General features: G+C 37.5%; 8 protein-coding genes across 10 annotated transcripts in view; 5 read left to right on the forward strand and 3 right to left on the reverse strand.

Moving 5' to 3' along the window:
• The window catches only part of LOC135136996 (glypican-4), an 86,261-nt gene extending 78,556 nt beyond the window's left edge, over positions 1-7,705 (reverse strand). The window contains exon 1 of the mRNA XM_064066518.1: positions 7,528-7,705. Within this exon, the coding sequence (XP_063922588.1) occupies positions 7,528-7,705 (178 nt within the window). The remainder of the gene's footprint in view (positions 1-7,527) is intronic.
• A 32-nt stretch (positions 7,706-7,737) lies between these two features.
• On the forward strand, positions 7,738-9,520 carry LOC135136998 (pseudouridine-5'-phosphatase-like). 3 transcript variants are annotated; one of them, XM_064066521.1, is made up of 4 exons: positions 7,738-8,020; positions 8,081-8,194; positions 8,529-8,747; positions 9,059-9,520. In XM_064066521.1, exons 1-4 carry the CDS (start codon positions 7,738-7,740, stop codon positions 9,466-9,468), a joined length of 1,026 nt encoding a protein of 341 aa, XP_063922591.1. In that variant the 3' UTR covers positions 9,469-9,520. The 3 variants fall into 3 exon arrangements, with proteins under 3 accessions (XP_063922591.1, XP_063922590.1, XP_063922592.1); XM_064066520.1 differs by lacking the exon at positions 8,529-8,747 and adding an exon at positions 8,777-8,995; XM_064066522.1 differs by lacking the exon at positions 8,529-8,747 and adding an exon at positions 8,777-8,995 and having other exon boundaries at positions 7,938-8,024.
• Positions 9,474-9,980, reverse strand: LOC135137001 (NADH dehydrogenase [ubiquinone] 1 alpha subcomplex subunit 2). Its single transcript, XM_064066527.1, has 3 exons — positions 9,819-9,980; positions 9,664-9,770; positions 9,474-9,618 (listed from the first exon to the last, which is right to left on the reverse strand). The coding sequence occupies exons 1-3, from the start codon at positions 9,902-9,904 to the stop codon at positions 9,536-9,538; spliced, it is 276 nt and encodes a 91-aa protein (XP_063922597.1). The 5' UTR covers positions 9,905-9,980; the 3' UTR covers positions 9,474-9,535.
• A 29-nt stretch (positions 9,981-10,009) lies between these two features.
• Positions 10,010-24,505, reverse strand: part of LOC135136995 (uncharacterized) — a 216,917-nt gene continuing 202,421 nt past the window's right edge. The window contains exons 8-9 of the mRNA XM_064066517.1: positions 20,681-20,795; positions 10,010-10,620 (exon numbers count right to left, since the gene is read on the reverse strand). Coding sequence (XP_063922587.1) covers positions 10,085-10,620; positions 20,681-20,795 — 651 coding nt within the window. The 3' untranslated portion in view covers positions 10,010-10,084. The remainder of the gene's footprint in view (positions 10,621-20,680; positions 20,796-24,505) is intronic.
• On the forward strand, positions 10,647-11,701 carry LOC135137000 (uncharacterized). The gene is made up of 2 exons (XM_064066526.1): positions 10,647-10,828; positions 10,880-11,701. The coding sequence occupies exons 1-2, from the start codon at positions 10,693-10,695 to the stop codon at positions 11,404-11,406; spliced, it is 663 nt and encodes a 220-aa protein (XP_063922596.1). The 5' UTR covers positions 10,647-10,692; the 3' UTR covers positions 11,407-11,701.
• Positions 16,648-18,015, forward strand: LOC135136912 (uncharacterized). The gene is made up of 2 exons (XM_064066391.1): positions 16,648-17,000; positions 17,053-18,015. Exons 1-2 carry the CDS (start codon positions 16,986-16,988, stop codon positions 17,716-17,718), a joined length of 681 nt encoding a protein of 226 aa, XP_063922461.1. The 5' UTR covers positions 16,648-16,985; the 3' UTR covers positions 17,719-18,015.
• Positions 18,135-19,182, forward strand: LOC135137013 (uncharacterized). The gene is made up of 2 exons (XM_064066545.1): positions 18,135-18,349; positions 18,402-19,182. Exons 1-2 carry the CDS (start codon positions 18,335-18,337, stop codon positions 19,062-19,064), a joined length of 678 nt encoding a protein of 225 aa, XP_063922615.1. The 5' UTR covers positions 18,135-18,334; the 3' UTR covers positions 19,065-19,182.
• On the forward strand, positions 19,268-20,603 carry LOC135137012 (uncharacterized). The gene is made up of 4 exons (XM_064066544.1): positions 19,268-19,421; positions 19,477-19,543; positions 19,589-19,926; positions 19,963-20,603. Exons 1-4 carry the CDS (start codon positions 19,373-19,375, stop codon positions 20,205-20,207), a joined length of 699 nt encoding a protein of 232 aa, XP_063922614.1. The 5' UTR covers positions 19,268-19,372; the 3' UTR covers positions 20,208-20,603.

The following is a 24,505-nucleotide window of genomic DNA, read 5'->3' on the forward strand; positions in this document are numbered from 1 at the left end:
ACTTTTCTCGATTTAAAAATTATAGTTTGTTCTCGTCGGTAGAATTTTAGAAGAATCTTAAATGTTTTTTAAAGTTTTATAATTTTTCAACTTTTATTTGAATCAAGTTATGTTATTATTTTTATTGTGAAGAAATACCCAGTTTTCAGAAATTTCTAAAAGAAGTGATTGTTTCCAAATTGTAAATTTAATAGAACTTGAAATTTAGCCAATTTTTTCCACAATTTTCAGCAGACGTTCAACTTTAAAATTTTCTTCGATACCACGTAATCAATAACCGAACATCTCATCCGCCTCCCTCAACTTTTTCACACGAACCCAACCCACCCCGATATCACTTCCACGAACAAACACAACGTAAAAAATTCAGATTAAATTTAATCTCTAGTACACCCATTTCCCTAATTCCGTATTCTCATCAGCGCCCTTCTCCAGCCGTCCGTCACCCTTCAAATCACACTTTAACTCGCTCCACCCTTGTTTCCTCCGACCCCAGCCGGCAAAACGACACTCCGGAACCCACTCCCGCTTTATCCCAACAAAATCTAAACAGAAAAAAGCGAATCCATCAAATTTAACACCCACACCGACCCGTTTCCATCTCCATAATTCCGCCATTAATATTCATACATGGCATTACCAGAACACCATGCACCATGAACACGACCGCGATTGTGCATATTTCCTCTGCATTGTGCCCGTCAGACATCTGCAGCGCAAAATAACCATATGGAAATGTATTTCTTCCGATTATTACAGGGACACGGTTTCCCGAAAGTCGATTTTACTACCGCCGAACCCTTTATCCATTGCGCCCTAATAAAGCTGTGGCGGGTTTATGGGGCGGCATGGGAATGCGAGATTATGAGCCTGTTCCGGGAATAATCGGGGAATTGTGTTTAGGTGAAATTTTTATAGTTACAGGTTGTGTGAACAGTAACACTCATTCAAAAAGCGAAGACAGGAAATTGACGATTCAGCGAATCTATCAAGTCATCATACTAAAAACAAAGCTATTGTTTTCGAGTGACAGGGGCTTATTTACCGACACTTCTTTATTGGTTGAGGCGCACTTTGACGGCCTCGTGAATTAGGTGACATTATGTAACGCTGTCGGGTGACAATCAAATGATAATTTATGTTAAGCAGTGTGATTATGCATTATTTATGTGATTTTTTCAAATATCTGAAAAGATTTTTGGAGTCTCCAATTCTGTGAGAAATCCAGTCAATTTTTAGTAGTTACTTTACTAATTACCACACAGTCACTTCATAAATAGTTTAGTGTTACAATGTACAATCGCACGCAAATGTTTTGAGCCTATGGGCGGATCATTTTTGCCTGCCCTCACCGAAGAAGGCGGTCCAAATCCTTCAAGGGCAGAATTTGTAGGTAGGCTCAAACTACAACGAAATTTAAATTTGGTAAGAAATATTTATGGCTCACACCAGTTCTCTCGAATTTGTCGGAGAAGATTTAGCAGGTAGTTGTTCCCATAAAATAATGGTCACTTTCGTTCGTGAGTAACGATGGTCCGGACATGAATTATTTTGCTTTCTAACACTTTCGACCAATTGTTCCGTATAAAAAAATTTCATCACTTTTTCAATAATAATAATAATAATAATAATTTATTTTCTACAGGTACATAACCCTGTTAATAATCAAATAAAATACTCTTAAAAAAAACGATATTGTCGTTGAGTGACATGTAACTGGCATAATAATAAAAACGTGCCATTTTTGTTATCTGATATTTTTTTCATAAATGTCGCAAAATTATTAAATTTGTCTAATCATCCCCACCAATAATGTGATGACGTCACTTCAAATTTATGCATAGTAAATGGGTTTTAAATTGTATACAGTAACATAGTCCTACACATGTAGTTTATGACTTCGTGTTGAGTTTTTATCCAAAACGTCTAGATTTTTGGAAAAAAAATCAAAATTATAAAACAATATTTTGCAATTTAATTTTGAATTGGCAAAATCGAATACTTTGAAATCTTGCAGATGTTTTAAAATCATGATAAACATGATACATTTTTAATTAAAATATATTTGCTTATCCCCTCTAAAAAATTTATGACGTCACCTCAAAATTTTGCAGAATAAATCCTATCTTAAATGTATAAAATATGATGAGTTTTATACTTGTGATTTATCACTGCATTAATATTTTTTAGATTTGGTTATACAGGTGTCTCAAAAAAGTTAATGACTGAGTCAATTTATTTTATTGAAGAAATCAAGAATAGCAAAACTGAATACTTTGAAATATTGTAGATGTTTTAAAGTTTTTGTAAGCATGGTAACTTTTTCGAAAATTTGATTAATCAAATATGCGCAAAATCAAAAATCGGAAAAACTGAAATGCACTAATGCAAAAAAGAGAAAATCGAAAAATACAAATCGTAAAAATCGAAAATCTAAAAATGGCTAATCAAAAAATCGAAAATTCAATGAATCAAATACCTAGGTCGATCGAAAAGTGGAAGTTCACAAACCTCAAAAATCTAAAAATCGAAAATTGAAAAACGGGAAAACCAAAAAATCGAAAAGTCAAAAATTTGTAATATTGAAAATTAAAAAAATCAAAAACAAAAATAAAAAAAATCGGAAATTAAAATAATCAAAATATATAAAGTAAAAAAAATTGCAAAGCCTAGAAACTGAAACGAACAGAAAAATCGAAAAGGCAAAAAATTGGAAAAACAAAAATTCGAAAAATCTAAAATCGAAAAAGTGGAAAATGGAAAATCTGAATAAAGAAACTTGAAAATTCTGAAAATTCGAAAATCGAAAACCAAAAAATCGGAAAGTAACAAAATTGAAGTCTAACTGTTAAGAATGAAAAAATTGAAAAACCGAAAATTCTAAAAATCGACAATGGACAAATTGAAAATTGCAAAATTTAAATCGAAAAATTGAACATAGAAAAATCGATGAATTGAAAAATCGAAAATTCGACTACTCAAATTTTCTAAAAATCGGAAAATCATAAAACTGAAAAATCCAAAATTCTAATCATCGAAAGTCGGAAAACTGAAAATCGAAAATTCTGAAAAGCGGAAAATAGAATATCGAAAAATTTAAAAGAAAGAAAATTGAAGTCTAAAAACCGAAGAATGTAAAAATTAAAAATCAAAAATTCGAAAAATCAAAACCGAAAAATTCAAAGATTTAAAAAGAAAATCGAAAAATCAAAAATCTGAAAATTGAAACTCGAAAATTTGGAAAATCGAAAAGTCAAAAAATTGAAGTCTAAAAGCTGAAAAATGGAAAACTGAACAATCGAAAGTTCGAAAATCAAATATCGAAAAATCGAAAAGCCGAAAAATCGAAAATTTGATAAATCAGATATGCGAAAAACAGAAAATCTGAAAATACAAAACTGGAAAATCAAAAATCTAAAAATGGAAAAACCGAAAATCGAAAATTCAATGAATCTAATACGTAGGTCGATCGAAAAACTGGAAAATCACAAATCTGAAAAATCGAAACTTTGCAAGATTGAAAAACCGAGAATTGGAAAATCAAAAAACCGAAAAATGGAAAAATCAAAAAATAGGAAAAGCGAAAATTCGAAAATTCATAATATTGAAAACTCTAAAAGTCGACAATTCAAAAATCAAAAAATTGGAAAGTAAAATAATCGAAAAATCGAAAAGTAAACAAATTGCAAAGCCTAAAAACTGACGAACAGAAAAATCGAAAAATCGTAAAATCAAAAAGTGGAAAATCGAAAACTGGAAATTGAAAAATCGAAGATTGGAAAATCGAAAAATCGAAAATCGGAATATCGAGAATCGACAAATTAAAAAACCGAAAAATCGTAAAATTAAAAAATCGGAAATCGAAAAATGAAAAAAAAAACAAAATTCAAAAATCGAATAATCCAAAACTAAAATAATAGAAAAGTGGAAAAGTAAAAATTGCAAAGTCTCAAAACTGACGAACAGAAAAATCGAAAAATCAAAAAAAAAAGAAAAATATCTAAAAATGGAAATTCGGAAAATGGAAAAACCGAAAAATCGATGAAACAAATACTCGAAAAAGAGAAAAGTAAAAAAAATTGCAAAGCCTAAAAATTGAAAAATCAAAAAATCGGAAAAATGAAAATCGAAAAAACGACGATGGAAAAAAAAATAAAAAAATCGGAAAGTAACAAAATTGAAATCTAAAAGCTGAAGAAGGGAAAATTCTAAAAAGCAACAATCGAAAAAAGCAAAATTAAAAATTGAAAATTTGAAAAATGGAAAATCGAAAACTCGAATTTCGAGATTTTGAAAAATCGTAAAAATGATAATCGAAAAATCGAAATGCTCAAAAATCGAAAATTCGATTAATCAATATTCTAAAAATCGAAAAAACGGACACAAATCCACAAATCTGAAAAATCGAAAATCGAAATATGAAAAATTAAAAAACCGAAAAATTGAAAAATCCCAAATCGAAAAATGGAAAAACCGAAAATTCAAAAATCAAACTATCGGAAAGTAAAATGGAAAAATAAAACAAATTGCAGAACCATAAAAACTGAAACAAACAGAAAAATCTAAAAACCACAAAAGCGGAAAAACGAAAATCGAAAAATCGTAAAATCAGAAAATGGAAAATCGAATAATCGAAAGTTGAAAAATCGAAGGTCGAAAAATAAAACAACCGAAAAATGGAAAATTTAATGATTAATGGAAAATCGAAAAATCGAGAATAGAAGAATTAAAAAAACCGGAAAATTGAAAAATCGAGAATTCAAAAATCAAAAAAATCGGAAAGTAAAATATAATAATCGAAAAATGCAAAAAAATTGCAAAGTCTAAACGCTGACGAACAGAAAAATCCAAAAATCTAAAAATGGAAAGACGAAAAATCGGAAATTGAAAGAATGGCAAATCAAAAAATCGAAACATCGAAAAATCAAAAAAAAAAGGAAAATTAAAAAATCGAAAAACGAAAAAACTGAAAACTCGACAATTCAAAATACCGCAAACTTGAAAAATCAGAAAATTGGAAAGTAATAAAATCGAAAAGTTGATAGAAAAATGGAAACTGAAAAATCTAATTCGATGAAACTGTTGGTCGAAAAAACGAAAAATCGAAAATCGAAGCGACCTTTTTTTGAGACAGGGTGTATAAGTAAATCTAAAAAATATTACTGCAATGATAAATCACAGGTATAGACTCATCATATCAAATTTTACGATGACGTCATGCATTTTTTGGCGAAGATAAGCAAATACATTTTGATCGTGGCTTTGAAAGTATTCTTCGACTTTCGTTCCATTTCAAAATTTACTCTTTGTATATTTCAGTGGTCACAACGAGTTCACTAACTACGCTGAAGTATGCGAAGATGAAATTTGTCACCGAAAAGATGTCGGAAGTAATAAATTATCCTATCGGTCGAAGAACGTTCTGTCCGGTGTTATACCTCGACCCAAGAGAGACCGCAGTAAAGGATAACAAATGGAACGGATAAAATAAAGCGTCAAACATGATTGATAAACTTTAAACCAAAATTATGAAGTTTATAAACTGATTTTTTTTTTGTTTTTTGAAATGTAGTACTCTTCAAAAAATGTCCGTGACTTACTTTAATGTGTATTTTATAACTATGGTCGGCACAATTAGACCTAATATTAGTGTGATTTTGAGCATATTCTCGATGTTATTAGAGCAGGACAGATTTTTTTTTCTAACTAATTGACAAGATTTCTATGTATTCAGTTTTGCAATTCTTGATTTCTTCAATAAAATAAATTGACTCAGTCATTATTTTTTTTTGAGTCACCCTGTATGTATGAACAAATCCAAAAAATATTAATGGAATGGTAAATCAAAAATTATAGACTCATCATATTCTGAACATATTAGATAGGGTATTTATAAAATTAAAACTAATTCAGAGTAAGTATTTATAAAATTAAAACTAATTCAGGGTAAGAATTTGGTCACATCAAAACAACTTCAGGCCCGTCGTTTCAAAAGGTTAGAAACCTATTTCTCTCACTCGACATATTTTATTCTCAAATTAAAGCAATATTTAAACTTCTGTGAAAAATTAACACCTCCGGCTGGATTCGAAGCGGCGACCCACGCGTGTCTAGCACGTTAGTCGTCCTCTTGAGCTATAAAACACAGCCGTAGGTGACGATTTTTCACAAAAAATTAATACCTTCAAGTTCTGTTTAAATAACTATAATCACCCTAAGTAATATTAAATTAACTCATAATATAATTAATTTCAAGCGTCTACGTCAACAAGACTTCACCAACCCCCGGTTAATTTTACAACACAATAAAAGCCAGAATCGACAACCCCCATAAAATCTGCCGCCGCCCCACTTGACGTTGTCCTTTAATAAAGATAAGCCCCCATAAACCCCAGGTAGGCCCGCATTTGCACCTCCTTCAAATTAAAAAACAGCAACTACTGTAAATATTTCCCGATTGTGCCGAGGACAAAGCAAGGGCGTGCCGGGATATTATTGAGCAAACCCGGCTCTCTTTAAAAATAACTCCCTTTGCAGATGTGTGTGTCGTTTCACACCCTCATTCATCACCGGGGGTTGCGCTCCGGTAATTGATTATTCACCGTTTTATTGGAGCACTTCTATTGAAAACGCTGTCGGGACCGTGAGAGGATAAGTGCGAGAGGGTGAGTTAAGTAATTGTGAGCAGGACAAGATTGTCTTGGTGTAATTACGACGGCGTCGGCTGGGTTTTATTGGCGAAGGCGAAGTTTACCTGAAAATGCGCCGGAATTTTAGGCAAACTTGAGTTTTTGGTCAAGATTCCGTACATCAAAACGGTGACTATAGATGCAATATTTTTAAAATGTGGTCAAAATTCGCCACAATGTTTTGAAATATTAACAACACTCTAGTGTTTGCTCGGAATCTTAATCCACCTGTAAACACAGATAGCAAAAATTGCCAAAAGATAAGAAAACAATAACAACGACGACGTTAAAGCTCGTTCGTTTGGAAAGTTGGTGGTGTTAAAGACGACGTCAGTGTCACCACGGTAAGCCCTAAACCTTTGTTGCCCAAATAACAAAAGACAGACTTGGGCCGGTCCTTACCTGTCGCAACCGGTAATCTCCTAATCCCCGACATCCCGTTACTTTGACCACCCTGTGAATAAACAAACCCAGCTACCAAGAAATAAAAAACTTAATTAAATCCGCTCACAAATAACGCTCCTTTACACGAAAATCGGAAGTAGTAAATCCAAACGTCCCGTTAACGACCAATAAACCAAATTAACGGCCGTGTTAAATGGAAAACATTTCGCGTTTTTGACATTTCAGTTGGCAATTAAAAACAATCGCGATGTTCGATGTCGCCGGCGATAACCGCGAAACACGAAAAGACTTTTGATTAATCGCCCCGCGGGTCGCCACTTCGCATAATTTCCAAAGGGGGTTAAACACACAATTTCGACCACGAGTTATCGCTACGGGGTGGTTGGCGAAAAGCAAATTCCCTAAAGTATGAAAAAAAACTGGTTGCACTTACCCCCTGGCTTGTCTTGCAGCCACGTTCCCGGAAGACTTGCCGCCTCCGCGTCTTTCTTCGCCTGCTCGCAGCCCGGGGGCCCGCACCGCGCCGCCCCTAGCAGCAGCCCCCAGATGATACCCTGTCTCAGAAGTCGTATACTCAGCCCCCGGCACTCAGTCCTTTGAATCACAGCCATCGCTTTCGGTTTTTCGTGCTAACCCACTAGATATGCGTATTTGTGCGTCGTCTACAGCCCCATCACGAGTTCCGGTTGCTAAGGCACATCAACCCCCGTCTCTACATTCCGGGATTCCGGCGACTGGCGACTGCAAGAATGTGGACCTTTCAGTACCCGTGCATGCGCACAACTGCCGCTTTCCGGTTAAAAATTTCGTGCGTGCTGCGTGCGCGTGCGCACGCGGTAGCCGGCCAGAGGGGGTAGGTGGCGGCGCACGCGATTTGCTCCTTTTGTGCGATTGCAGTTTACCACGAATTCACGGCCGGTTTGATTGTGGGTAACGTCATTTTTTTACTTTTTTCCCTTTGCGTGAATTTGACGTCAAAATTCCAGTGTGTAAGAGCAGTTGCAGCCGCCGGGACCCAGGAATGCGGGTCGCGTGCCCGGCGAAGCAGATCTTCCAGAAGGTCACCCATGTCATCTTCGACCTGGACGGGTTGCTGCTGGGTGAGTTTTCGGGGTTGGGACGACGCTGTCATTAATTATGTCATTGATAAATGTCACCGGGAGGTGCTGCCAACTGTGCGGTTGCGTAATGATGGTTGCCTAAACTATTTATCTCGAAATTAACAATCTGGGAAAATGTTTTAGACAACAGAAATTTTATTGCTTGAATTCAAACAAGACCAAAATAAAAAATAAACCGTTCCGAGGTTTGTAACATCCAAGAGGACGTCGCAAAAATCTAATCAGGCCACTTTTTGTGCACTCACTTTCCTAATTTTCCTGGTCCACTACCCCCCATCATCTCTTCAGTTCTGTGCGATCTGTGCCGTTTCAGATACCGAAATTCTGTACACAAAAGCGGCCCAGAACGTAGTGTCCAAATACGGCAAATCCTACACACAAGAAATAAAACATAAAACGCTGGGCTTTCAAGGGGCCGACGCAGCCAAAGAAGTTGTCAAACTTTTAGATTTGCCCCTGACATGGCAAGAATATTACAAACTGGTCAAACAGCAGTACCCTGTTGTTATGAGAAACGCGAATTTCATGCCAGGTATGTAACCGCGACCCCTCTCATTGCAGACACAGAGTCCATATACAAGAAGGTATTCAGCGACATCGCGCAGCGACACGGTAAAGTATACACCGCGGAAACGCGCGGCAAGGTCATCGGCACCACCGAAGACGTGGGGGCGCGGATTGCCGTAGAAGAAATGCAGCTGCCAATGTCGCCTGAAGATTTCCTCAAAGAGTACAAAGCGGCTGCGGACAAGTCCTTACATACTGTAGGCTTGATGCCAGGTAGACACCTCCACGTCTGCCACAATTCACGCTATTTCGAAATATACGTTGTAACTCTTGCAGGAGCGGAGCGCCTCGTCCGGCACTTCCACACGAAGCAGATTCCTATCGCCGTGGCAACGTCTTCCGGCCAAGACACCTATGACATCAAAGTAGAGCATCACAAGTCCCTTTTCTCGCTTTTCAGTCACGTAGTGACCGGAGGCACGGATCCTGAAGTCAAGAGCGGTAAACCGAGCCCCGACATTTTCCTCGTGTGCGCGCGCCGGTTCAAGGATTCGCCAAAGCCGGAACAGTGCTTGGTACTAGAAGACGCCCCCAACGGGGTCCAAGCCGCCGTCAAAGCGGGCATGCAGGTGGTAATGGTCCCTGATAAGCAAATTGAAGAAAAGGCCACTAAACTAGCGACACTTAAACTGAATTCTTTAGAGGAATTCAGGCCAGAGATGTTTGGGTTGCCACCTTTAGAGTGATGTACTACTTTGTATTTATTTTATTAGTTGGTGATTAAACTATTTACACTTGCTACGTTGTTTGGGTTTACTTGGCTACTGCAGATATTTGCGACAAGACGTCGGAGGCGCTCATGTCCTTCAACGAAACGCTGGTTTCTTTACCCTTGTCTTGAAACAAAAAATCAATAAACGAAAAAATTAAACCGTTCTTACCGTGTCTAGCCCAGAGTTTCGGTTCCACGCCTGAACATTCACGAATCAAAATGGGGGTCTTAGGGTTACCGGATTTGAGCGAAACGTAGTGTTGTTCGATGAAGTCTCTACGATTACATAACCTCAATTTCGCAAAATCGACGAACAGTACGTACCTAACGCCTTGACTGGATGGAGACTTTTGGCACAAATGAATGCGCAATTCTTTCAAACGAGACGCGAATTTAACAGCCCCAGACATTTTTACACTTTTTTTTTACAAATTATTCTAAATCAACGAATGACAGTTCTGTAAATGTCATTCGCTACCAACCACACGAACTTCACGCAAAAAAAACCAAACCGATTATAAAATAAAACACGTTCAAATCGTACGTTTATTAATAAAATATAAAACCTTGTATAAAATCTCCCTTGTAACTTACATCAAAGTTCTGTAGGCCGCCTTCGTCCTCCACGCGGGGTGATTTTTCCCAAAGAGCTTCGGAGGCACTGGCCCTGGCGCCCCTATGGTGTACTCAGCCGCGCACAGCCCCACCGAGACACTCTCCTCCTCGCTCAACCCATCCAACATCCCCGCTATAATCCCACTGGCTAAATTATCGCCAGCCCCGCTTACACTAACCACCTTCGTGCTCCTATCCCCCACGTACTGTCTGATTTGCAAGTCGCCCCCGTTCTGCGAAAGCAGCGACTCTGTTGCAGCCCCCTTTCGTGCCACAATCACCCCATCAACCCCCAAAGTGACAATTATAGTGTCCACGAACTCCACCAATTTCGACGCTACAGCAACCACCTCCTGCACCCTATTATCGTATTTCCGTTTTGGAAGAACCCCAAAATGCTCCGCTATGTGCCTCAGCTCGTGCACATTCGGCGTGATGAACTTGATAGCCCCCCAGTGCTCCGTCTGGAACGGCTTGACCGAAACCTCGAAATCCGTCGGTTCGAACAAAACTGAAATCAAAAAACCCGCGTTAGTGACACTTATTAAACCCAAACTCCCTAAACCAAACGTCAAAACCAAAAATGGCGAAAACAAAAACAGGAATTTGTGCCGTTATCTTATCAGTAGCGTCGTTCTTCTTCATTTTGACCGCATTCTGCTCCGGATACTGGCTGGTCAACGATGGAAAAATCCCCGACCCGAATTTCATCCGTATCGGTATGACATAACCAATTTTGTGGGAAAATAGGAGTGGCACTTTGATTTTAGGGCTGTGGGAGGTGTGCTTCGAGAATTTCGAGGACTTCAGGCACCACTACGATAACAAGTTTACCGGGTGCTGGTGGGTCTTCGAGGAGGAATATTACATAATACACGATTTTCTGCTGCCGCCGTTTTTCATCGCAACGCAATTTTTCTTCACTTTGTGTATGACTTTGGTGCTGGTCGCCGTAGCGCTGACGTGGCTTTATTGCTTCTGTAGCCGCGACCACGATAAATACTTGATTTTGTTGATGAGCAACGCTTTGAACCATTGGATTGCGGGGTTCTGTGGGTTCGTCGCGGTGATTGTTTTTGGTTTGAATGGGGACAAGAGGGATTGGATGCCGTATTGGCAGCATAACGATTTGGGGTGGTCTTATGCGTTTGCGGTCGTCGGGTCGTTGTTGTTGTGGCCTGCGGGGGCTTTGTTTTTGACGGAGGGGCGCAGGGTGAAGTACCGACAACTTGATCGTTCGAGACCGGCTTCCCAGTATAGTATGGAGGCTCCAAAGCCCTCTCATACCGACATTTAATTGATATTAAGCTTCGTTTCGTTTGGTCTGTATGTATAACTTTTGATGATTTATTGTGTTGTTCTCTCTGATATTTATTTGTTTTGTATTCCGTCCGACGAAAGCACATCAAATGATTGCCTTGTCTTACGTATGTGGTATACCGCATACTAATAACGAGAGTATTTTTATACATTAATATATACTTTTTTATCGACTTTTCGAATTATATATTGTTAACTGTAGGAGTAGTAGTGTAAGACACTTTTATTTTGTACAAATTCGTATAACGTAAAAATAAATGAAATGTGAGAAACGTTAGGGTTATGTAAATCTTTCCCTTTTCAAGTAGTTCAAGTATATCTATTGTCTTGTGTGTGGACAGGGCCTTGAAGTAATTTGTTCCGTTGTGTAATGGGTCTAAAAGAGAGATTCATATGCATGAGACACGTTTCAATGGGTGTCTTGTTTTAGTGCGACCTGGGTTAATTAACAGCCATCCTTTTAAATAGTCGAGGTCGAATTACGAGCAAGCGGACAATCGAAGCACGCTTAAGTCATAATTACATTGACATAATCGGGCGGACGGATCCGGAAAACAATAAATTGTGGATATCCGCATTGTTATCAGTCACCACGTCACACACTTTATTAGATAACCAAAACTCAAGATAATAACCTATTAATACTAGGTTTGTTTGTTTTTGTTTTACGAAGGTTATGTTTGCTTTTTTAACGTAGTTAAAACGGATTGCATGTCATCGCCAAATCATTAAGTGGCCACAAAACAAAATGTGGGAGAATTATTATTTTGGATAAAAAAAAATGTGAATAGAAAATAATTACGATTTGTCATAGTCTTATGACATTTGACATAAACGCCCAATATGAATCATCAAATTAAAAAAATATATCACTGGGATGACTAATGATTAATTATGTCAAGCTCTTGCGACTACCAAGAAAATGAAACAAAAAAAACTTTTGGCTACTTTGGTCGCTTGTTTACGTCTGTCTGTCTGTCTCTTTGTATCCATTTTTATTAGACACGTAATCTCCGAAACTAATTTCTACGTGACATTCTTTCGATGTATAAACAATTAAACATAAGCTTGTACACTCTTTTCCGTTGCTTATTTGCTTTGAATACATATATTTCATATTGATTTTATATTGCGTTCTTTTCACAACTAAAAGCTTAAAACATTACTTAAAAATGGTAAAATGGTAAATTTTGGTGGGGAAATATGTATGCTGCAATTCATCACAATTGAGATCAGGAAGGAGGAGGAGGGGGGGCGTACTTAATATTTCTTTCTTTTCTTAATTTACATAGTTTTCTATGAACAACACGATGGTTAAAGATGTTTTCAGTTTCTTGTTGGGAAAAGAAGACTTGGTATATTAAGAAAGAATGGACAAAATATAAGCCCCGCCCACCCACCCCCTCTCAATTGTGATGATTTTTTTATTCATCGTGAGCCAACAGAAAATTCTGATTTCTGCACAAGAAATTACCATGTGAAGTATGTTTTAAAAGAGTAAAACTTTGTAGAGGAATATCGATTTTGCAATTAAACTCCACCCCTCGGTCTGATAACGAATGAGAAACTCATCACAATTGAGATCGGGGCGGGTGGGTCGTGCTTAATCTTTATTTTTTTCTTAATTTATATAGTTTTCTTTGAACAACACGATACTCAAAACATGTTTTTAATTTCTTGTAAAGAAATAAGTATTTTGTAGTTAAGCTCCGCCCCCTTGCTTAACGGAGCATAAAAAAATCATCACAATTGAGACAGGGCGGGTGGGCGGGTTTCCATTTTGCCTTTTTCTTTTAATGTGCGCAGACTTCTTTTCACAACATGAAACTTAAATCATGTTTAAAATGGAAAACTTGTATAAGGAAATATCGATTTTGCAATAGATTTCGCCCCATAATTGCAAAATCCATGTTTCCTTGCAAAAACCATTTTAACCATGTTTTAAGTTTCTTGTTATGAAAAGATGGCTATAGATATTAAGAAAAAAAAAGGCAAAATATAAGCCCCGCCCACCCGCCCTATCTCAATTGTGATGATTTTTTTTATTCGTCGTGAGTCAAGAGGGCGGCGCTTAACTGCAAAATCCTTATTTCTCTACGAAAAATTAAAAACATGTTTTTGAGTATCGTGTTGTTCAAAAAATACTATGTATATTAAGAAAAAAATAAAGCCTAACATTAGGCCCCACCCACACCCGCTCCGATCTCAATTCTCAATTGTGATGGATTTTTTATTCGTTGTCAGATCGAGGGGCGGGGCTTAATTGCAAGATCCATATTTTCTCACAAAATTTACCAATTTAATCGTGTTTTAAGTTTCTAAGAATAAAAAAATCATCACAATTGAGATGGGGTGGGTGGGCGGGGATTATATTTTGCCCTTTTTTCTGAATATACATTCATAGTATTCTTTAAACAACACGATACTTTTTTTTTAATTTTTTATAAAGAAATAAGTATTTTACAATTAAGCTCCACCCCTCGGCTTACGACGAATAAAAAAATCATCACAATTGAGACAGGGCGGGTGGGCGGGCTTACTTATTGCCTTTTTCTTTTAATATGTGTAGACTTCTTTTCACAACACAATTCTATAAGAAAATATTGATTTTGCAGTTTGGCTCCGCCCTATAATTGCAAAATCCATTTTTCTTGTCGTGAAAAGTATATTAAGAAAAACCGATTTATCGAAATATTGAAATGTCAAACATCGAGTTACCGAATAGTGAAAAATCGAGAAACTGAAATATTTGAAAACTGAAAAATCAAAACATCAAAAAGTGAAACGAAAAATGGAAAATTCGAAAAATCGAGAACTTGAAAAATCACCAGTTCGAATCTAAAATTCGAGAAATTGTGAATTTGAAAACTCGGAATATGAAACTTAAAATATGTTTAAAACGGAAAATTTGTATAAGGAAATTGGCTCCGCCCCATAATTGCAAAATCCATATTTCGTTGCAAACATGTACCATTTTAACCATGTTCTAAGTTTCTTGTTGTGAAAAGATGGCTCTGTATATAAAGAAAAAGAAGGCAAAATATAAACCCCGCCCACCCACCCTATCTCAATTCTGATGATTTTCTTTATTCTTAGAAATTTAAAACAAGTTTAAAATGGTAATTTTTTTAAGGAAATAGGGATTTTGCAATTAGGCTCCGCCCCTAGGTCTGCCAACGAATGAAAACTTCATTTCTATTTAGATCAGGGCAGATATGGGTGGGGCTTAATGTCTAATATGGTAATTTCTTCTAGAGAAGTAATAATGATTTTGCAATTAAATTTCGCTCCTTTGACTCTCGACGATTAAAAAAAAATCATCACAACAGAAATAGGGTGGGTGGGCGGGGCTTATATTTTGTCCAAGAAACTTGAAACATGTTTAAAATGGTAAATTCTTGCGGACAAATATGAATCTTGCAATTAAGCCCCGCCCCTCGATCTGACAACGAATGAACAATTCATCACAATTGAGAATTGAGATCGAGGCGGTATGGGTGGGGCCTAATCTTCGGCTTTATTTTTTTCTTAATATACACAGTATTCTTTGAACAACGTACACCATAATCAAAAACATATTTTTAATTTCCTATTGAGAAACAAGGATTTTGCAGTTAAGCTCCGCCTCTTTAGCCCACGACGAATAAAAAGAATCATCACAATTGCGATAGGGCGGGTGGGCGGGCTTACATTTTGGCTTTTTTTTTCTAATATACAAAGCCATCTTTTCACAACACGAAACTTAAAACATGGTCAAAATGGTACATTTTTGGAAGGAAATCGATATTTCCTTATACAAATTTTCCATTTTAAACATGTTTTAAATTTTCTGTTGTGAAAATAAGTCTATATATATTAAAACAAAAAGGCAAATGTAAGCCCGCCCACCCACCCTATCTCAATTGTGATGATTTTTTTATTCTTAGAAACTTAAAACGCATTTAAAGTGGTGAATTTTTGTAAGAAAATGTGGATTTTGCAGGCATATGTGGGTCTTCATCTTTGGCTTTAATTTTTTCTTAATATACATTGTATTCTTTGAATAACCACATCTTACATGGTAATTTCTTGTCTAGAGAAATAATAATGATTTTGCAATTAAATTCCACTCTTTTACCCCGCCCACCCGCCCTATCTCTATTGTGATGATTTTTTTTATTCGCCGTGAAGCAAGGGGGCGGAGTTTAACTGCAAAATACTTACTTCTCTACCAGGAATTAAAAACATGTAGAGAAGTAAGGATTTTGCAGTTAAGCTCCGCCTCCTTGGCCCACGACGAATAAAAAAAATCATCACAATTGCGATAGGGCGGGTGGGCGGGCTTAAATTTTTCTTTTTTTCCTAATATACAAAGCCATCTTTTCACAACACGAAACTTAAAACATGGTCAAAATGGTACATTTTTGGAAGGAAATCGATATTTCCTTATACAAATTTGCCATTTTAAACATGTTTTAAATTTTATGTTGTGAAAATAAGTCTATACATATTAAAACAAAAAGGCAAATGTAAGCCCGCCCACCCACCCTATCCCAATTGTGATGATTTTTTTATTCTTAGAAACTTAAAACGCATTTAAAGTGGTGAATTTTTGTAAGAAAACGTGGATTTTGTAGGTATATGTGGGGCTTAATCTTTGGCTTTAATTTTTTCTTAATATACATTGTATTCTTTGAATAACCACATCTTACATGGTAATTTCTTGTCTAGAGAAATAAAACGAATTTTGCAATTAAATTCCACTCTTTTACCCCGCCCACCCGCCCAATGTCAATTGTGATGATTTTTTTTATTCGCCGTGAAGCAAGGGGGCGGAATTTAACTGCAAAATACTTGCTTCTTTACCAGAAATTAAAAACATGTAGAGAAATAAGGATTTTGCAGTTAAGGTCCGCCTTCTTGACTCGAACGACGAATAATAAAAAAATCATCACAATTGAGATCGGGTGGGTGGGCGGGGCACCATTTTGCCTTTTTTTTCTTAATATGTGTAGACGTATTTCGACAACAAGAAAAGTGTTGTTAAACCACTCAAAAATGCAAAGTAACCTGAATCTTCGCCATTTCTTCTCCTAATTGAAAGTAATAGCGATAAGAGCTCTCGCTGGATGTGTAAATTTTTACCTTAGCCCACTTCAACGCCAGTTTAGTCATTTTTTATTTTCGCCTGTATGTCCTCTGCGATAAAGCTCATTGTTGTTTAAAACTGGCATTACGACAATAAAAATTTTTGACTTTATGGATCCACCACTCTGTATATCTACAATTAATAACGAAATGCTCTTCCATCAATTCTTACTTAAACTCCGCTTTGACACCAACTTTCCCGAACCAAATGAGGTCACCCATCCAACCCACTGTGCCGCTCCCTCCAAATCTCGACCCAAACTCTAGACCATGAACAGGTGTGGTCAACGCCACACAGAACCCATCGGCGTCATCGAAAACAACTCTAATGTTATCAAAACATAACCAATCAAACCGTGCTACAACGTCCAAGTCCAAGTCGTGACTAACACCACCACCGCCCATCAAACTCCTCGCCCAACGTAAACAATGGCCGAATACGAGGTAAACACTCACTACACCCCAATTTCGCCCCTTCAACCCTCGTTCGTTTCAGACAAAACGGCGCTCGTTGGCTGGTAACATCGCCATCGCCTTCTTCGTGATCAGCTTCATCCTCATCGCCGTCGCCTTCGCGACCCCCAGCTGGCTGGTCTCCGACTACAGAATCACCGGAGCCAAACTCGACCGCCTGGGCCTCTGGACGCACTGCTTCCGCTCCCTGGCGGACCCCTACGACGTCAAAGACCGGCGCTTCTTCGTGGGCTGTCGCTGGATCTACGACCCCTTCACCACCGGCTATGACAAAATCCGGGGCTTCCTCATTCCTGGGTTCATGGTGGCGACGCAGTTTTTCTTCACGTTGTGTTTCGTCGCAGTGTTGGTCAGTGCCATCCTCACGTTGTTGTACTTTTTGTGTTGTGGCCCCGATATGAAACAGTTCGTTCTGTTGATACAACTGAACGCTTTTATTTTGCTGGGAGGGGGGCTGTGTGGCGGAGTCGCGGTCGTGATTTTCGCGTCGCTGGCCAATAAGAACGGGTGGATGCCGGGGCACGACAACAATTTCTTCGGGTGGTCCTTCGTCCTGGCTTGCATTGGTGTGGTGGCTTGTCTGGTGGCCTCGGTGCTGTTCTTGACGGATTGGAACGTGCAGAGGAGGAAGAAGAAGCAGCTGATGGAGTCGCAGACGAGGTTCGAGCTGGAGAGGACGAAAGCCTGACAGGGGCTGCAGTGGGATTCAAATCCGTCCATGATGTACAAACTAAGATTTTGACGTCCATTTTATGTTGGTTATTTTTAGTTTTATGTTTGAGAGTTGTAGTGACTAGTGATTTTAATCCTTATTCCGTCCGTTAATAGTGGTAATTATTTGTAATCATGTTTATTTTTATTATGACATGCAACGACAACGCAATTATTGCTGCCTTATCTACAGTCATATCGACTTTTTACACGTTACTTTATACCTTTGTACTTTGTAAGGCTTTTAAACGTGAAATAAAGTATTTTTACTATTTATGTTGTTTCCTGTTGTGATAAAAAAATCGATAATGCGGATTTATTTCGAATTGATAGTGATTTTCACGCCGTTTGGTTGGCGCTTTGGATGACAGATGACACAACAGTCAACCAGCGGAGTTGAGTTCTTCTTACGTAAAAACAAAGCACTGCAAAGTCGACCATGACCATGAACAGGTGTGGTCAACGCCAACAAAACCCATCGGCGTCATCAAAAACAACCATTATGAATTCAAAACATAACCAATCAATCAAAATGTACGTATCCACAACGTACAAGTTCAAGTCATGACTAATACCAACACCGCCCACCGTAAATGATGGTAGACCAGGTAAACACTGTATAGTAACCCCAATTTCGCCCCCATCAACCCTTTGTTTTAGATACAACGACGCTCATTGGCTGGCAACATCGCCATAGCCTTCTTCGCGATCAGCTTCATCCTTATTACCATAGCCTTCGCCACCCCTAACTGGTTGGACTCCGACTACAGGACCATTGGGGCTAAATTGGACCACCTGGGTCTCTGGACGCACTGCTTCCGCTCGCCAGTGGACCCTTACGACTTCCGAGACCCGCGCTACGTTGTAAACTGTCGCTGGATTTACGAACCCTTCACCACCCGATATGACCAAATCCGGTACTTCCTCGTTCCTAGTTTCATGGTGGCCACTCAGTCTTTCTTCACCTTGTGTTTCATCTCGGTGTTGGTTAGTGCCATTGTCACGTTGTCGCACTTTTGGTGCTGTAGCCCCAACATGAAACAATCTTTTCTGTTGACACAAATGAACGCCTATATTTTACTCGGAGGGGGGCTGTGTGGCGGCATAGCGGTCATAGTTTTCGCGTCGTTGGCCATTAAGAGCGGCTGGATGCCGGGGCCCCCGGGCTTCTTAGGGTGGTCTTTCGCGCTAGCTTGCGTCGGAGTCATAGCTTGTCTGGTGGCTTCAGTGTTGTTCTGGACCGACTGGACCGTGCAGAGGAGGACAAGGGGGCGCTTGATGTGGCCGCAGGCGAGGTTCGAACTGGAGAGACCGAGAGCCTGAGCTAGTGGATTTAATCCGTCCATGATGTACAATTTTAATTTTATTTTATCAAGACTTGTAATAATTTGTACTTTTTTAAACGTAAAATAAAGTATTTTTGCTATTATAAAAACGACAATGCGGAAATTATTTCGAAATTGTTAGTGATTTTCGACCTGTTAGGTTGGACTAATTTCACCAACACAAGTAGGCGTGCCCTTCTGTCACACGAAATGCAGCCAACTTGACAGGTGTAAACAATCGAAATACCCAACCGATTACTAATTAATCATCACGAAAAACACCCAAATTTGTAAAAACCACCCGAAATGACGCGTTCGGGCTCGGTGGAGAAAACCGACTACCCCAAGGCATCAGGTAACCTTACCCCCAAGCACCCAAACCACACCTTCTTCGTTTTGTTTTGTTGTAGGTTACCTCGTAAATGGGGCCTTATTGACCTACATCGCAGGCCTATTTCTCATGATCGCCTTCTGCAGGTGAGCCCCCACCCCCTCCAACCCCCTCTCACACTTTCTTTGCAGCCCCTACTGGGTCAAGTCTTTCGACGAAACCTTCTCCGAATTCAAGAACATGGGTCTCTGGGAATACTGCTTCGAGAATTTCCGCTACCCCTACTACCAATTCGACCACCTCTTCAACGGCTGCCACCACGTTTTCAGTCGGGAGTTCTACGTGATCCGCGAGTGGCTGCTGCCCCCGTGGCTCATGACGGTGCAGGCGTTCGTGACCATGTCCTTCCTGCTCAGTTTCGGCTCTCAGGTCTTGATGGCGCTCCAACTGTGTCGCTGGCCCCTCGAGTTCGTCCTGCGCTACGAATACATTCTTTCAGCAATCGACTTTGTTTGTGTGGCAACCACAAGTAAGTTGTCTTTGCGAACTTGACTCATTGTCTCAGCTGTTTTTATGTTTCTTGCTGTGGCGGTCTTCGGGGGATCGCACGTGCGCCGGGACTGGCTCATGTACCCCAACTTCAACTACCTGTGTTGGTCTTATGGGCTGGCTGTCATTTCGTTTTTCTTCCATGGGTTTGCCGCGATCTGTCTGTATTACGAGGCGCGGCAGAGTTACAAGTTCAGGAGGGAGGCGAAGAGTCTCATCATGCAGATGCACCCCAATCCGCAGCACCGTTTGGGGTGGTAGAGGGGGGTGGCAGACGATCGAAACAAAGGGGATTAGAGTTGGCCGTGATTTTAACATTTTAGTTGGCGACAGATTTTAACTTCATGATTTGAATCACGGGATCTAATTTTTTTCGATCGCTCGGTATATTGCGCACGGTGTGCCTTAAGATATTTCTGTGAGTAAGTACCTAGAGCACTAATGTATTCATATTTAACGTACCTCTTTACTAAACTTACGCCTTGATGGATATTACACATTCCGTCCGTTTATTAATGCATGCAACTATAATATTATAATATTATCTTGAGTGTTGTTAGAATTTTTTACTTTTCGTATTTTTTTTTTTTTTTGAGATTGTTATGTTTATTATAAGAATGAAGTATTTTTGTATCCATGTGTTGGATATGCTATTTTCTTACTTGATCAAATGTGTAAGATAAAAATGCACAATAAATCAATATTTAATGACGTTGAAGTATATTTTTACTCACCGGGTATATTGTGGTGATTGGCAAGCTTCAGGATTGTTTCTATGGTGGGAATGCTCAGATTTGCGTCGAACACGATTAGGGGCGATTTTGCGATGACTTGTTCGTGCTCGAGAATCTGGAACAATCAGTTTTTAGTTTTGGATGAGGGGTCTGAAGGATGGTTTACACTAGATAAGATAGCAGTGTGCGTCATTAAAGTACATACATGTATTTGTTGCTAGTTTGTTGTAGTAGGCGTAGAGAACGACTGATAACAAATACAGTGTGATGATAAATTTCGAAAATCACGAAAAGTAGGGTTAGGATCACTGATAACCTGCAGGTCTTTAAAATGCTAGTCACGTATGAGATAACACCACTTGTTTGATATTTTTTGGAACTTTATAAACAATTTAAGTTTCCTGGATGAAGATATTTTTAGTGGAAATAAACTAAAAAAAGAAAAGTTGCAGCACGCACATTATTTAAGCGGTTATAATTTTCCGAGGATGTTTATATTTTGATAAGTTATTAAAATAATTTCCTGGCGCCAAAAGTTCTTTTGTAATTATTTTAACTATGTATAAATTTTGTAAGATATTCTTCCTGTACGCATTGTATTGAATTTTTTGAAATTTTTAAAAATTGTGATATTTGAATGCCCCGAATTAATTAACTAATTCTGGAAAAAAGGTTGAAGTTATCGAAGAAATGCAGCCGGAAGTGACTTCTGCGCCCCGAAATCTACAAGAAAAATTTTTTAGTTAAATTTAGAAAATCGGCGAAAATCGATCGAAATTTGCTAGTTCTTGCCAAATAACCTACCCGCGAAGAAAATAAAACACGGGTGGGCCAGGCTAGTATTTGCCAAAAGAAAAGGTACTATCCCCGCCCACCCACCCCTATTTTCTTAGAGGGCATGTCATTTGCAAAAATTAGTCTTATCGTAGCGAGTGCTACTAAATTCTTCAGTTTTTCGATTTTTCAACTTTCTAATTTCCCGATTTTTAAATTTTCAATTTTTTGATGTCTTTCGATTTTTGATTTCTCTTAAAACTTTTAACTTTACAATTTGGGTAGTTTTCCGATTTCTTATTTATTTGATTTTTTTAAAATATCGACAAAAAAGATGTTTATTTTTTTTTAATTTTCGATTTTTGATTTTTTGTCACCGAGTTTTTGGAGGGGAGTAAAAAGTAATTTTGATCAGCGATTGCCATGTTTACCATAACTTTAAAACATCTGAAAATTTTGTCTCTAATTTTCAATTTTTGGATTTTTCGATTTTTCAAAATTTCGTTTCGAATAAATTCGTTCTTTTAGTTAAAAAATCGAAAAATGACAAATCGTGAAGAGGAAAAATTTTAACTTGAGAACTTGAAAAATTAAAAATCAAAAAATTACAAAATTGGAAAGTTAAAACTTGAAAAATCAAAAGATTGGAATTAAAAACTGCAAAATTGTCAAACAAATTATCAAATGAAATATTCAAAAGTTGAAAAAAATCTAAAAACTAAAAAAAATGAAAACTAGAATTTTGAATTCGATTTTATAAGATTTGTTATTTTTTCATTTTTCGATATTTCAGTTTTTGATTTTCCGATTAAACAGTTGTACAATTTTCCGATTTCTCATTTATGCAATTTTTCAATTTGTCATTTCTTGATATTATTCAGCCTTTATTTTTTTAGAAGAATAAGTCATCTGCCAAAATCAGTCTCATCTTGACAAGTGCTAGCCCCGCCCACCCACCCTTATTTTCTTAGAGGATATGTCATCTTCAAAAGTCAGTCTCATACTTGCCAAGATAAGATTGATTTTGGCAGATGGCCTACTCTTCTAAGACAACAAGGGGTGGGTGGGCGGGGCTAGTGTCTTTTCTTAGAAGAGTAGATTATTGGCCAAAATGAATCTTAGTTAAAAAATCGAAAAATGACAAATCGTGAAAATGAAAAATTTTAACTTGAGAACTTGAAAAATTAAAAATCAAAAAATTCCAAAATTGTCGAACAAATTATTATCAAATGAAACATTCAAAACTTGACAAATCTAAAAACTAAAAAAAACGAAAACTGGAATTTTGAATTCGATTTTGTATGATTTTTTTTTCAATTCTTCGATATTTCAGTTTTTGATTTTATCCGATTAAACAGTTGTACAATTTTCCGATTTCTCATTTATCCAATTTTTCAATTTGTCATTTTTTGATTTTTTAGTTTTTTTATTTTTAACAAGTACTAGCCCCACCCACCCAGGCTTTATTTTCTTAGAAGAATAAGTCATCTGCCAAAATCAGTCTTATCCTGACAAGTACAACTGTGTGTGAACGTGAGTGTGAGTGTACAACCAAGTTCTTAGCTCTCCAATGTTCTGTGATTTAGTGGGTTTTTCGTTGTAATTTATACTAAAAGTGGTGCCGTTAGAAAGCGTTTCATGCAGCAGTTAAGGTGGTAATTAGAACATCGCCTTTTTTTTATGATTAATGAAGTAAAAATCACTTCTTGTCCCGTCTAATTGTGGTTATAATATCTTATCGTAACTTTTTCTGTGGTATAGCTGACTGAGGTTTTTAACGTAGATGTGAATGATTTAGTCCACCCGATAAATTTCTTACTGTATCTTTTTCTACTGAACTGAGGTTGACTTGCATTATTTACTATCTTTGATTTGATATAATATTGGCGTATCAAACCCCCTCTGGGGGTTTGTAAGAAATGGCGATTAGGTGTAAGAAATGCAATAAAAATATAGGGAGGAATGATGAGTATATTAACTGTCGGCAAACATGTGGTGCGAACTATCACATATCATGTGTTAACCTTAGCAAATCTGCATTTTCTTCATTGAAAGAAAGCAGATTAATTAATGAATGGAGTTGTGGTCTATGCAGTACATCCTCTCTTACGGTTGATGATTGTCAAAAAAATGAGTTAACTGCTTCTATTCCAAGTTCTGTAACTAGTGACAGTCTGAATATACTGCCCGATACACTAGCAACTATCTTCAATGACTTTTCCTCTGCTGTTAATAAAAACTTTTTCATACTTAGCCAACAAATTACCGATTTAAAAAATGAAAATACGAAGCTCCGAGAAGAAATCTCCAAACTAACTGCAAAGTTGCATGTTGAAGTCCCTCAGGTTGTCAATGATACCGTAAAGTCTCCTTCCTATTCAGACACTCTTAAAAATACTACTGCAGTTGTAATAAGACCTAAGGACGTTACTCAAACCATAGCAAAAACCAAATCTGATATCATATCCAACATTCAACCTGATAGTGAACCGGGCATTGCAAAAGTTAAATTTATTAAAAATGGTGGTATAGTTCTTAATTGTGAACATCCTAGTGAACTCAAAAAATTATCTCAGTTAAAAGACTTGAGTGATAAGTATGAAATAAGCGACTTAAAGACTCCAAAACCGAAGCTGCGCATTTCTGGCATATCCAGTGATATTGATGAGCAACAGATAATTCCATTTCTTATTAAACAAAATAAACATATCTTCAGTGAATCTTCTCAGTGCAAAATTCTTAAATACTTTCCTATAAAAAATCGTAATAATTATTTTCAAGTCATATTAGAGGTTAACATCTCTACATACAAAAATGCTCTTCTTTATGGTCATTGCCTAATTGGGCTTGATGGTTGTAACATCTATGACGCTATTGATGTAATTAGATGCTTTAATTGTAATGGTCTTAATCATTCGTTAAAGACTTGTAAAAAAAAAATCTCTTGCCCTAGGTGCTCTGGTCCACATAGGGTAAATGATTGTCATGCTACTAATGAACAACTGCGATGTATCAACTGTGTTAGCATTCAAATTAAAGACAATTTAAGTG

Source organism: Zophobas morio, unplaced genomic scaffold (assembly GCF_036711695.1).
Source record: "Zophobas morio isolate AGI-343-1 ecotype UQ-CSIRO unplaced genomic scaffold, CSIRO_AGI_Zmor_V1 ptg000028l, whole genome shotgun sequence".
NCBI lineage: Eukaryota > Metazoa > Arthropoda > Insecta > Coleoptera > Tenebrionidae > Zophobas > Zophobas morio.

Excerpts from the sequence above, each read along its gene's own strand:
- LOC135136998 (XM_064066521.1), top strand. The coding sequence starts at position 7,738 with ATGCGTATTTGTGCGTCGTCTACAGCCCCATCACGAGTTCCGGTTGCT. Across the intron at positions 8,195-8,528 it reads CCTGGACGGGTTGCTGCTGG|ATACCGAAATTCTGTACACA; the intron begins GTGAGTTTTCGG and ends GTGCCGTTTCAG. Across the intron at positions 8,748-9,058 it reads AAACGCGAATTTCATGCCAG|GAGCGGAGCGCCTCGTCCGG; the intron begins GTATGTAACCGC and ends TAACTCTTGCAG.
- LOC135137001 (XM_064066527.1), bottom strand. The coding sequence starts at position 9,904 with ATGTCTGGGGCTGTTAAATTCGCGTCTCGTTTGAAAGAATTGCGCATT. Across the intron at positions 9,771-9,818 it reads CCATCCAGTCAAGGCGTTAG|AGACTTCATCGAACAACACT; the intron begins GTACGTACTGTT and ends ATGTAATCGTAG. Across the intron at positions 9,619-9,663 it reads GAAACTCTGGGCTAGACACG|ACAAGGGTAAAGAAACCAGC; the intron begins GTAAGAACGGTT and ends TTTTGTTTCAAG.
- LOC135137000 (XM_064066526.1), top strand. The coding sequence starts at position 10,693 with ATGGCGAAAACAAAAACAGGAATTTGTGCCGTTATCTTATCAGTAGCG. Across the intron at positions 10,829-10,879 it reads CCCGAATTTCATCCGTATCG|GGCTGTGGGAGGTGTGCTTC; the intron begins GTATGACATAAC and ends CTTTGATTTTAG.
- LOC135137012 (XM_064066544.1), top strand. The coding sequence starts at position 19,373 with ATGACGCGTTCGGGCTCGGTGGAGAAAACCGACTACCCCAAGGCATCA. Across the intron at positions 19,544-19,588 it reads CTCATGATCGCCTTCTGCAG|CCCCTACTGGGTCAAGTCTT; the intron begins GTGAGCCCCCAC and ends CTTTCTTTGCAG. Across the intron at positions 19,927-19,962 it reads TGTTTGTGTGGCAACCACAA|CTGTTTTTATGTTTCTTGCT; the intron begins GTAAGTTGTCTT and ends TCATTGTCTCAG.